Source organism: Halichoerus grypus, chromosome 1 (genome assembly GCF_964656455.1).
Source record: "Halichoerus grypus chromosome 1, mHalGry1.hap1.1, whole genome shotgun sequence".
Taxonomy (NCBI): Eukaryota; Metazoa; Chordata; class Mammalia; order Carnivora; family Phocidae; genus Halichoerus; species Halichoerus grypus.
Window position 1 is genome coordinate 92,757,568 of NC_135712.1, and position 13,960 is coordinate 92,771,527.

Here is a 13,960-nt window from a genome sequence, read left to right on the forward strand (position 1 = left end):
GTACATGCTAAAGTATTTAGGAATGAAGTGACACTAATATCTGCAACTGATTTTCAAATGATTCCAACCACACTACATACATACCTGTGCATGCACACACATACACAGTGAAAGTTAAACAAATGTAAATGTTAACCATTCCTGAACACAGGTTATGGGATGTTCACTGCCTTACTTTTTCAACTTCTCTATAGATATGATACTTCCCAAAATAAAAACTTAAAAAGGTCATAGTGCTGTCGTTCTCTTATAAGTTTTCCCCAACCAAACACACCCAACCCTTCACACAATCACACAAGTAGGTAAATCTGTAGCCCTCTTAGAGTAGGATATCTAAAGTTCTGGCCTGTTGTAACTTACTCTGCTGAGCATTTCTTCATGTGAGTAAGTGACAAGGCTAGGAGCACAGACTTTGCGGTTAGCCAGGCTTGGATTTGGAGTGTGATGATGCTACTTACCTGCTGTGAGACCAAAGTTCAGTTATTTAACTGAGCTTGGGTTTTCTATATTGTGACAAAATAAGAACATATTGGGATATAATAAGAGGATATAAGATATACAGGGATTCTAATAGTTCTTTATAGTCTGGGAGTATTTAAATGAGCTAGTATTTGAGAGACAGATGACAAATATTTTAATGTTAATAGTTATGCATTTACATGATGTATTTTAAAAATAACTAGGACTTCATGATTTCCTATTATAGCCCAGGATAAAGCTAAAGTAGTTAGCATTTTAAAGGTGATATAAAGACAAATATTAAGTTAATAACTATACAGATAGTATGTAGATTTGGCAAAAATAATAAAGGTAGTGTTCAAATAACTAAAGTTTGTAAGAGACTGCAAAAGGGAAGGTAATATGCTTACCACAGTGTCTGACACATAGTAAATGCTCAAGCTTCATTTTGAACTATCACTAAATTCCCTTTAGAAATTGTTGTAGGACTTTTCTTGAGAACCAAGGAATTGCTTAATAATGGAACCCAGAAATAATGAGAACTGATGTAAAGCACAATGTTTCAGCTTTGTAAATCTGCCCAGACTTTGAAAGAAGTGGGATAAGCATGGAACTGAGGGTTAGGAGACCTGAGTTCTCACACTGAATATACCCAATAACGTACTGTCTAACTCAGACAAAGGACCTGAATTCAGTTTCTTCAAGTGGAAAATGAAGAAATTAGACTAGAATCCTCTGTTCTCTAAGGTCCCTTTCAACATGAAAATTCTATGGCTTGAGAGGCCCCTGGAGTTTTCCAAAGTTGGGTGCAAGATCACCTTTAGGTTGGCATATGGAGCCATGCAGTTTAGAGGAAAGACGTCAGCTTCTCCTCCCTACCAGTCAGTCTGTAGCTGCTGAAAATCGGCTTTTTTGCTTAGAAATGGGAGTTTAAGAACACCAGCTCTGGGTTCAAATGCTAGAATATCTGTTACTTACTAGCTGCATGGTATTGAGCATATCACTTAATCTTCTATAAGCCCTGGTTTCCTCACCTGTAAAATAGGGATAATTTCTTTTACTTTGTAGTATTGTTGTGAAGATTATTGGTGACATATGAAAAGTTGACAGGTGGTTGGTTGACAAGAGAGATAAATGATGTGCTAATGTGATTAAAGATGTAATTGTTTTATAGCCCTTTCATTATTTATAGGAAGACCACATTAGTATCTTATTTAATCTTTATGATATCCATTTTTTGGCAAAGAAGCAGATTCAGGGATATTAAGGGCCTAGCTGGTAGTCTTCTAGGTTTTCTGAATTCCAAGTCTATTTGTTTTTTCTAACAAAGCCCATCTAATTTCTAAGCCACAAAATAAATACCACATTTTGTTTTATGTTAGGGTTCAGCCACTTGCCCATTCTGTGTACTCCCACATTTATCCTGTGGCATATCTTTCATTGGATGTGGAACCTAGTTTCTCTAACTTAAAATTGTTAAGCTCTAAGTGGGGGTAGTCTTTCTAAGAGTCAGGCTTAATATCTTGTTGCCTATGAAGAGGTGAGAGACAAAGCTTGAAGATCTTCAGCCACTTTGTAGGTATATGGCTTTGGACAGGTTCCTTACCCTGTACTGGTTTTTCCATATGTGACATGATAATAATAATTACTACCTACAGAGTTGTTGAAAGAACAGAGCCTGGACAAAGTAAGATCCTAAGTTCTCACTGTTTTCATTAGCTCCTATGTACCTACCCTCAGTCAACCTCTTGGACACTAGAATAATGGATAGGATTGATGGGCTAATTCAGACTTAACAGTCTTCAGAAATTTCCCTTCTCATAAACAAAACTTTTCTGTCCAAGCCTAGTACCAAAATATATAGAAGATTGAATATAAATGTTATCTCTTTCATTTCACTACAGAAAAAGAAAAGATGGAAAGCAAAGAGCCAGTTTAAGGTAAGGTTCAGAGAGGGAAATTAAACCTAAAAGTAAAAGAAAAAAAGAAAGAAAGAAAGAGAAAAAGAAGGAAGGAAGGAAGGAATCAAAGTTTCAGAGACTTCTATATTTGGGATTATCACTTTAGTTGGGAATTCAAGTGACCATCTTAAAATTGATAACATTGTTCCTTACCTGACCGACGAGGTAAAATTCCTATCTTAGGAAGTTAAAGTGGGGAAACTGCAGCCCTGCCCCCGCAAGATGGCAAGACCAAAGCCAACTCTGAAAAAAGAAGCCAGGAAGACCAGAGGACAAGGACTTTAAGGACACTCTAAGATTTCTAAACGTCTAAAAATTCTATTTCCTTTACAGTTCCTTTTTTCTGTTACTCCTATAACATGAGAAATTGGTCTTAGGGGCAGCCCCAGAACTGCTATAGTAATGACTTAGAACAATTTGATTAGAAAGTAATGAGACAGGAGCTCCAGAGAACTTAAGTCTTTGAAAATTAAATTTCATTTTTATCAAAGTAATGTGGAGCAGCTAACACTGTTGTGACTTAGAGTGTGTATTTGGAGCGGCAGGGGAGAGCCGATGGAGATTATGGGGTACCAAATCTGCTACGGCCACCACCTTCACCCCTAACTTCCATTTCCATAGCACCCCTGCTCACCATTGGCATGGTGACTAGTTGGGTTGTTAAAATAAGAAGAAAGGAACTATATGATTGTCTGGTGGGGGCAGGAGAAGAGAGCCAGTAGAGAGCAGAAGCCCAGGGATGGAGTGGGAAGGGCAGTCACTAAGACACCAAGTGCTTGGACATTCTGCTACAGGAAGAAAAGGAGATGCAGGGATGCAACTGGCCCTGGGCTTGGTGGTGGGAAGGCCATGAGGTTCTTCTTCAGCTGAGCTACAGAGGAGCAGTTGAGTAGCTTTTTCCCTTTAGTATTTTTGTACAGAAATGTCACAAAAGTTTTCTGTGGATAGATGAGGAAGGAGGGGATTTGTGTGGTGGGTAGTGGGAAAATGCACTTGAAACTGGTGGGTGTCGGTGAGTTGGCTTCAGCATCACACTTGGCAAATTCTACGAATATGTGTGCTCTTAGATTTTTTTTTATTTAGAAAGATTATGATCCTAGATTTTTAGATGTGCTTGACTTTTGAATGTCTGTTTCTGACCAATGAGAAATTCAAAATAACCAATTAGTTAAAAGCATAGGGTCTGGATCTAAGTCATTATTGCACAAGTTACTGACTGTGAGACTGTAACCTAGTCTAGTTATCTATAAAATAGGGATACTGATAGTGCTGTCATGAGAAGTGTCCATTACTTGGTCTCCAGGATGTGTAAATATGTTACCCTAAAAGGCAAAAAGGACTTTACAAATGTCATTAAGATTATGGACCTTGAGATAGGAAGATTAACCTGGATTATCCAGATAGGCCAAATCTAATCTCATAACTTCTTCAATGGGAAGAACTTTTCCGGCTATAGTCAGGATCAGAGAGATGCAACGTGAGGACCTGACCGGCCCATTTCTGGCTGTGAAGATAGAGAAAGGACACCACTAACCAAGGAATGTGGTGGCCTCTAAAGCTGGGAATGGCCCTCACTTTACAGCCAGCACAAAAACACAGATCCTGGTCCTACAGCCTTGAGGTACAGAATTCTACCATCAACCCAAATTTTCCCCAACAGCCTTCAGAAAGGAACACAGCCTGCCAACATCTTAATTTTAGTTGTACCAGACTTCTGATGTACAAGAACTGTAAGATAACAAACTTGTGTTATCTGTTATAGCTGTAAGAGAAAACCGATACAGTTAAAAGAGACAATCACATAGAGCAAAAAATAGGCATGCAGTAGGCAGAAATATTCAGTATTAGGCCTTGAAGTTGTGTTTGCATTGCACCTAATATCAAATTGTCTAGATTGTAGTGACGGAGACTATCAGGGAAGTGGGTGGAAGCCTTGTCAAGGTGCCCTTTGGTCCCCTCACGGCTGATGATGGTTACTTCCTACAAATAAAATGAAAGGATAAAATTCTCTGTCCCTGGAAACAGCTGAAGGAGAAAAAGGATTTGAGGAGAAACCACCAAGTAAATGGAACCCATTTTAGCTTTGGTTGCCTGAGGCACTAGGTATTAGATATCTAGTTACATATTAAAGGATAATTCAAAATCTCTGGTAATCCCATACCATGTAGCATATTGTGTGTGTGTATGTGCACACACACACAAACCTGTGCACACAGGTACATTTTACAGTTAACATACTTTGAATTTATTTGTAATTATTTTATTATGTATATGCATATATGATTTATATCTCAATATATATAATGTATATTATATGATATATATATATGCTTCTTTCAGGATATATACAGATATAGGATATATGTGCTTCTTTTAGGATAATATAATATTATCATATCTTTGGAGAAAGTTTTAAGTCCTTTCAGGAAGGAAGTTGCTGGGAAGAAAAGCCTACAGAGTGCCACCTGAAATTAATTCTGAATTAGTGGAAAGAGAACAAACCTACAGATTCCCAATTCTCACCACAGAGATTCCAATCCAATAGTAGGTCTGGGGTGAATCCCAGGAAGCTACACCTATAGCAAGCTCTCCAATGAGGGTCTGGTTTTAGAACCCCTAGATTCCGTAACTTCAAGGCTCTCAGGCTGGTTCTGTGATAATACTTTGTTGATGATGACACTGAAATTTCTAATCTCTGGCTTTATTAGGGAATGAGAGGACTTGGTTAATAAGCTACTTTTCATGCTGGAGTAGGGATTTACAATCATCCCCCTACTTAGAGAAAAACTGAAGATCCTACAGGAAAAGTGGTTTGGGTCATATGCTCCCTAAACATCAGAGTGGGAACTAGAATTCATGTTGATATGACTCATTCATTTGTTCAGTGAAGTTTCTACAATATCCCATGTTGTTTATTTAAACATTTAAATTATGTAATTATACAGGAAATCATTCCCTTATAAAATGTCTGATAATATAAATAAAAGAAAAAATACTTGTTTATCCCCCTTCTCTAGTCTCACATTCTTCCTCAATGGTCATCCTTTTGTTATCTGTTCTTCAAGAAAATATTCTGTGACTTACATACAACATGCACAAATCAAAGAATGCTCAAGTTTAAGCCTTTTAAAAAATTAGTGAGATTACACAGCTTCCTTTATCACTTAACAGTAAGTCAGTACAAAATGATCACATTACTCTAGCTGCAGCACAGCATAGTTGAATGTGTCATGATGTATTTGAATCTATCTGGCCATTTTCCATTGAATGACATTTTGGTTCTTTCTACAATTTTTGCTATCACACACACACACATACACACACACAATGCTGCATCAAATATCCTGATATGAGATTCTATATGTATGATATGATTTCTCTAAGATGGTTAGACATGTAACTATGAGTTGAAGGGAATGAATGTTCTGTCCCTTTCTACACTGAGTTTTGTAGCTACATGGAGTTGGAAAGAAAATAACATCCTTCAATCCATAACTCTAGATTCAACTAGTTGCAAATCTTAGAAATTATCCTTACCTGGATATTGATGTGGTCATGATAAAGCCTGGCTGATGCCTCTTGTATGAGTTTTGAGGTGTTTTTGTACCATAACAATGCCCAGGAGACCTCCCTATCTTTTTGTTACTGGTGTCTTTTTTACCTCTCCAAATGATATAAATTGACTGTTTTTATCACGGTGGTTTCCTTTGGTCAGCAGCAATTCTAGTCTTCAGACCTGATTTTGAATCTTAAATATATGTATGGAAAAGGATGTTTGGTTCCTCTCTTGGAAGAAATTGTCCCAAACTTTTCTCAGCTTTAGCAGTGTAGGGCCCTTGATGAATGGCTCTTGCATTCTCGTATGAATGAGGCCTGTTGGGAGCATAGGGCACACTGTGAATGAGTACCAAGGAGCAAGAACCAGCCTGTAGAGACTGTCAGAAGTCCAAGCTGCACACTGACACGATGGTAGGTAACTGAAATTGCCTTGTGTTTCCCAGCCCTGTGTTTCATTCCCCACAGATCACCGGGACCTTGGTTTTCACGGTCTTCACTGCTGCACTGGGTTCCTTCCAGTTTGGATATGACATTGGTGTGATCAATGCACCTCAAGAGGCAAGTGACACATGTACAATTCAAATCTCTTTTTGGCAATTTCTGTCAGTGACTGAAAGATCTGTGTTCCTCATACCCAGAGATAAAGTGTGTCCACGTGGGGAACATAGGGTAATCCCAGCATTCTGTCAGGCATCACGTGCGTGGTTTCAAAGCTGATAACTTGGCCTTGGCTCCTCAGTAACCCTCACAAAGAGAGGGCAATAAACAATTCTTGATCTCTGACTCTGCTGTTCACTGAGCTCACAGAAAACTCCAGCCAGAATACCACGTGCCTACAGATGTTGTTTTAAAAAACTTAAGAGCTTATTGCAACCTTTATTCAGAGCTCCCAGCCATATGTGAGTAAAAACATGAATGAAAAATGCTGGGGAATAAGAGGAAGCAATAGAAGGATTTATTTCACTTTATGCATAAGCTTTTACTGGGCACCAACTCACTGTGCATCGGGTGCTTTAACATATGTTCTCCTTAGTCTAACCTCCAAAAACCTTATTATGCCCAATCACAGGCTAGATGAAAGACTTTAGGAGCCCTAACACTAAGAAGGTCCTATCCTTCCCCCTAATTCTGTCCCTCCTAGCTAATCCAAAGTAAAATAATATATAACTGCTAAGTAATAGTCTGGAAGTCCAACAAAATTTGGATTTCTCCATGATAACTATTTGGATGGGTGTTTTTAAAAATATTGAATAATTTCTATCATTTGTCTCATTTATTTTGTGCAGCCCTACTCTGGTATACAATGAATAAACAGGAGTGGGATGTCATTTTTCTCAGCTCCCACAGTTTGTAAGTGGGGGAACCAAGACTTCATTCCCTTTGCTCTAATTAAGGCTGTCAGGTCATTTAGGGCAGGATTGTCTTCCTCTTCCTGTCACCAGTGCCAAGCACAATGATTAGCATAAAGGTGTTCAATAAAGTGGTTAGTTAGGAAAGAGAGGAAAAAAGGAGAGAAGCTGGGGGGTATAAAATGAAGGTCCAAGCATTTGTTGGGTGCCTTCTATGAATACATCATATTTCTTTTTTTTTTTTTAATTATGTTATGTTAGTCACCATACAATACATCATTAGTTTTTGATGTAGTGATCCACAATCCATTGTTTTCATATAACACCCAGTGCTCCATGCCATGCAGTACATGCCCTCCTTAATACCCATCACCGGGCTAACCAATCCCCCTTCCCCCCCTTCCCTCTAAAACCCTGCTTGTTTCTCAGAGTCCATAGTCTCTCATGGTTCATCTCTCCCTCCAATTCCACCCCCCTCATTTTCCCCTTCCTTCTCCTAATGTCCTCCATGCTATTCCTTATGTTCCACAAATAAGTGAAACCATATGATAATTGACTTTTTCTGCTTGACTTATTTCACTTAGCATAATCTCCTCCAGTCCCATCCATGTTGATGTAAAAGTTGGGTATTCATCCTTTCTGATGGCTGAGTAATATTCCATTGTATATATGGACCACATCTTCTTTATCCATTCATCTGTTGAAGGGCATCTCGGCTCTTTCCACAGTTTGGCTATTGTGGACATTGCTGCTAGGAACATTGAGGTGCATATGGCCCTTCTTTTCACTATATCTGTGTCTTTGGGGTAAATACCCAGGAGTGCAATTGCTGGGTCATAGGGTAGCTCTATTTTTAAATTTTTGAGGAACCTCCACACTGTTTTCCAAAGTGGCTGTACCAACTTGCATTCCCACCAACAGTGTAAGAGGGTTTCCCTTTCTCCACAACCTCTCCAACATTTGTTGTTTCTTTCCCTGTCCATTTTTGCCATTCTAACTGGTGTAAGGTGGTATCTCAATGTGGTTTTGATTTGAATTTCCCTGATGGCTAATGATGATGAACATTTTTTCATGTGTCTGTTAGCCATTTTTATGTCTTCTTCAGAGAAGTGTCAGTTCATCTCTTCTGCCCACTTTTTGACTTGATTATTTGTTTTTTGGGTATTGAGTTTGAGAAGTTCTTTATAGATCTTGGATACCAGCCCTTTATCTGTAGTGTCATTTGCAAATATCTTCTCCCATTCTGTGGGTTGCCTCTTTGTTTTGTTGACTGTTTCCTTTGCTGTGCAGAACCTTTTTATCTTGATGAAGTCCCAAAAGTTCATTTTTGCTTTTGTTTCACTAGCTTTTGGAGATGTATCTTGAAAGAAGTTGCTGTGGCCGATGTCAAAGAGGTTACTGCCTATGTTCTGCTCTAGGATTTTGATGGATTCCTGTCTCACATTGAGGTCTTTCATCCACTTTGAGTTTATCTTTGTGAATGGTGTTAGAGAATGGTCGAGTTTCATTCTTCTGCACGTGGCTGTCCAATTTTCCCAGCACCATTTATTGAAGAGACTATCTTTTTTCCATTGCATGTTTTTTCCTGCTTTGTCAAAGATTATTTGACCATAGAGTTGAGGGTCCATATCTGGGTTCTCTATTCTGTTCCATTGGTCTATATGTCTGTTTTTGTGCCAGTACCATGCTGTCTTGGTGATCACAGCTTTGTAATATAGCTTGAAATCGGGCAACGTGATGCCCCCAGCTTTGCTTTTCTTTTTCAACATTTCCTTGGAGATTCTGGGTCTTTTCTGATTCCATACAAATTTTAGGATTGTTTGTTCCAGCACTTTGAAAAATGTCATTGGAATTTTGATCGGGATGGCATTGAAGGTATAGATTGCTCTGGGTAGCATAGACATTTTAACAATGTTTATTCTTCCGATCCATGAGCATAGAATATTTTTCCATCTTTTTGTGTCTTCTTCAATTTCTTTCATGAGTGTTTTGTAGTTCCTAGAGTATAGATCCTTTACCTCTTTGGTTAGGTTTATTCGAGGTATGTTATGGTTTTTGGTGCTATTGTAAATGGAATCGTTTCTCTAATTTCTCTTTCTACAATTGCGTTGTTAGTATATAAGAAAGCAACTGATTTCTGTGCATTGATTTTGTATCCTGCCACATTACTGAATTGCTGGATGAGTTCTAGTAATTTGGGGGTGGAGTCTTTTGGGTTTTCCACATAAAGTATCATGTCGTCTGCGAAAAGAGAGAGTTTGACTTCTTCTTTGCCAATTTGAATACCTTTTATTTCTTTTTGTTGTCTGATTGCTGTTGCTAGGACTTCTAGTATTATGTTGAACAATAGTGGAGAGTGGGCATCCTTGACGTGGTCCTGATCTTAAGGGAAAGGCTCTCAGCTTTTCCCCATTGAGGATGATATTCGCTGTGGGTTTTTCGTAGATAGATTTTATGAACTTGAGGAATGTTCCCTCTATCCCTATACTCTGGAGAGTTTTAATCAGGAAAGGATGTTGTATTTTGTCGAATGCTTTTTCTGCATCAATTGAGAGGACCATATGGTTCTTCTCCCTCCTCTTATTAATGTGTTCTATCACATTGATTGATTTGCGAATGTTGAACCACCCTTACAGCCCGGGGATAAATCCCACTTGGTCGTGGTGGATGATCCTTTTAATGTATTGTTGGATCCTATTAGCTAGGATTTTGTTGAGGATTTTGGAATCCATATTCATCAGGGATATCGGTCTGAAATTCTCCTTTTTGATGGGGTCTTTGCCTGGTTTGGGGATTAAGGTAATGCTGGCCTCATAGAATGAGTTTGGAAGTTTTCCTTCTGTTTCTATTTTTTGAAACAGCTTCAGTAGAATAGGTATTATTTCTTCTTTGAATGTTTGGTAGAATTCCCCAGGGAATCCATCAGGCCCTGGACTCTTGTTTTTTGGGAGGTTTTTGATCACTGTTTCAATCTCGTTACTGGTTATTGGCCTATTCAGGTTGTCAATTTCTTCCTCTTTCAGTCTCGGCAGCTTACAGGTTTCCAGGAAGGCCTCCATTTCATCCAGATTGCTCAGTTTATTGGCATAGAGTTGTTGATAATAATTTCTAATAATTGTTTCTATTTCCTTGGTGTTAGTCGTGATCTCTCCCCTTTCATTCATAATTTTATTAATTTGGGTCCTTTCTCTTTTCTTTTGGATAAGTCTGGCCAGTGGTTTATCGATCTTATTAATTCTTTCAAAGAACCAACTTCTAGTTTCGTTGATCTGATCTACTGTGTTTCTGGTTTCTAATTCATTGATTTCTGCTCTAATTTTAATTATTTCTCTTCTAATGAGTAGCTTAGGCGTCATTTGTTCTTTTTCTCTAGTTCTTTAAGGTGTAGAGTTAGTTGGTGAATTCAGGATTTTTCTATTTTTTTGAGTGAGGCTTGGATGGCTATGTATTTCCCCCTTAGGACCGCCTTTGCAGTATCCTATAGGCTTTGGACCGATGTGTTTTCGTTCTCATTGATTTCCATGAATTGTTTAAGTTCTTCTTTGATTTCCTGGTTGACCCAAACATTCTTGAGCAGAGTGGTCTTTAGCTTCTAAGTGTTTGAATTTCTGCCAAATTTTTTCTTGTGATTGAGTTCCAGTTTTAAAGCATTGTGGTCTGAGAATATGCAGGGAATAATCTCAATCTTTTGGTATCAGTTGAGACCTGATTTGTGACCCAGTATGTGGTCTATTCTGGAGAAAGTTCCATGCGCGCTTGAGAAGAATGAGTATTCTGCTGTTTTAGGGTGGAATGTTCTGTAAATATCTATGAGGTCCATCTGGTCCAATGTATCATTCAAAGCTCTTGTTTCCTTGTTGATTTTCTGCTTAGATGATCTGTCCATTGCTGAGAGTGGAGTATTGAGGTCTCCTACAATTAACGTATTGTTATCAATATGACTCTTTATTTTGGTTAACAGTTGGCTTATGAAGATGTCTGCTCCCATGTTGGGGGCATAGATATTTACAATTGTTAGATCTTCTTGTTGGATAGACCCTTTAAGAATGATATAGTGTCCTTCTGTGTCTCTTATTACAGACTTTAGTTTAAAATCTAATTTGTCTGATATAAGAATTGCTACCCCAGGTTTCTTTTGAGGTCCGCTGGCATGGAAGATGGATCTCCATCCCTTCACTTTCAGTCTGGATGTATCTTTAGGTTCAAAATGAGTCTCTTGTAGGCAGCATATGGATGGGTCCTGTCTTTTTATCCAATCTGCAACCCTGTGCCGTTTTATGGGAGCATTTAGGCCATTCATGTTGAGAGTGATTATTGAAAGATATGAATTAATTGCCATCATGTTGCCTGTGAAGACGTTGTTTTTATAGATTGTCCTTGTAAATTTCTGTTGAATATCACTCTTGGGATCTTTCTCCTTTTATAGAACCCCCCTTAATATTTCTTGCAGGGCCGGCTTAGTGGTCACATATTCTTTCAGTTTCTGCTGGTCGTGGAAGCTCTGTATCTCTCCATACATTCTAAATGAAAGCCTTGCCGGATAAAGTATTCTTGGCTGCGTGTTCGTCTCATTTAGTACCCTGAATAGGTCTTGCCAGGCCTTTCTGGCTTGCCAGGTCTCTGTGGATAGGTCTGACGTTATTCTGATGTTCCTCCCTCTGTACGTAAGGAACCTCTTCCCCCTAACTGCCCTTAAGATGGTTTCCTTGTATCTAAGATTTGCGAGTTTTACTATTACATGTCGAGGTGTTGGCCTGTTTTCCTTGATCTTGGGAGGGGTCCTCTCTGCCTCTAGGACACTAATGTTTGTTTCATTCCCCAGATTAGGGAAGTTCTCAGCTACTATTTGCTCAAATACATCTTCTAGTCCTCTCTCTCCACTCCCTCTGGGATTCCAATTATTCTGACATTGGAACGCTTCATGGCGTCACTTACTTCTCTGATTCTATTTTCATGGATTCTGAGTTGTTTTTCCCTGGCCTCCTCTTTTCCCTTTTTATCTATTATATTGTCTTCCAGGTCGCTTATTCGTTCTTCTGCCTCACTTACACTAGCTGTTAGATTATCTGGATTGGATTGGATCTCATTGATAGCATTTTTAAGTTCTGCCAATTCACCTTTCATTTCTGCCCTTAGAGACTCTATGTTGCCATTAATTGATTTCTCCATTCTAGCCATTGTCTTCACAATTGCTAGCCTGAATTCCATCTCTGACATCTTGGTTATATCTGCATCCATTTGTAAATCTGCAGCATAAGTCATAACCTCTGAGTCTTTTCTATTTTGGGGGTTCCTCCTCCTAGTCATTCTGTTGATGGGTGTTTGAGGGAATGTATAGCGTCCAAATTATTGACCAGAACCCAAACAAGATGCACCTGTTTTCTTGAGACCTTAGTGTTGCTGGCCTCTTGTTTTCCCAGCCTGTCTTCTGGGGGAGGGGCCTGCCGCTCTGTTACTCAGGCAAACCTGTTTGGGGGGAGTTGCCCTGTGCCCCTGTGGCGGGGGATGGGCTCAGTGGGAATCAGTCTTTGGGGCTTTTGTTCTCTGGCGCCTTTCCCTGGTGGCTTTCCGCATCTCTTCCGCGAGTCAGAGCAGAAGAGACCATTTCCAACCCTCTGCCCCAGAGCAGAGAGACCGCAGTCTGTTCTTCAGTGAGTTCTCCAGGCCACACCGTCTCCGTTTCTGTCCGTGCTGCTATAAACTGCAGCGTCCTGGGTTGTGCGCCCCTCCGCAGCGCTCCCAGTCCTGCCTCCAGGTCGGGGCACGTCTCTGCCCTTTGTGCTTCTAAAACCGCCAGCCGCTCCCAGTTCGCCCACGCGACCCCGTCGCTCTGGGTTCCGCCCCAGGGGCTGCCCTAAAGTCCTTTCCCCGCCGCTACCCGTCAGCGAGTCTGTGGCCCGACCCCGGCGTGCGAGGCTGTCGCTCACCGGCGGTGTAGGATCCCCACGTCCAGGCACCCTCCCGCTGCCGTTTATCCTCCGATATCTGCTCATGGAATCATGGCTCCCCACTTCGTACCTCAAAACCAACCACCTGCGATATTCTGTTTGTAGAGATCCAGATCTTCTTACATCTCAGGCTGGTTTCGTGGATGCTCAGAGTGGTCTGGTAGATATCCAGCTCAATTCTGGGGACCAGTTGAAATAGGGTCCCCTACTCCTCCGCCATCTTTCCTTCTCCAAATATATCATATTTCACCTTCTTCCCTTACAATGTTGGACTCCAAGGAAAATGTGTACTGACCACAGTCTATCACCTGAAAGCGTTGCTCCTTGGGCCAGAAGATGTGCTTTGGTTGGGTGCCACATATTATCATGAGTGTGGTGGTCTTGCTGTAGTTGAGAGATTTAGATAACAATGCTGGGGGTCATCACTTTTTTCTGTGGGTGATGACAACACGTGCCGATTTAGCAGCCTTCTTGAAATTTGGTTCAGCATCACCGTAATTTAGGATCAGCAGAGTCTCTTTGTGGAAGACCTTTTCACATCCTATTTAAACCATCTTCTCCAGGGAAGGAGAGAGAAAATTAGGCTAAGGTTTCCCTTCCTTCAATCCAAGTCCTAGAGCCAGATTTGAAAATAGGTATCCCCCACTGCCATCGGGCTTCGTGTCCTCTCTAGAGCCCCTCTTTC

At 40.1% G+C, this 13,960-nt stretch overlaps 1 protein-coding gene across 2 annotated transcripts in view; it reads left to right on the plus strand.

The window, feature by feature from the left end:
* Positions 1-13,960, plus strand: part of SLC2A2 (solute carrier family 2 member 2) — a 33,990-nt gene that overhangs the window by 652 nt on the left and 19,378 nt on the right. For both annotated transcript variants that reach the window (XM_036075610.2, XM_078069280.1), the window contains exon 2: positions 6,444-6,536. In XM_036075610.2, the coding sequence (XP_035931503.1) occupies positions 6,444-6,536 (93 nt within the window). The remainder of the gene's footprint in view (positions 1-6,443; positions 6,537-13,960) is intronic.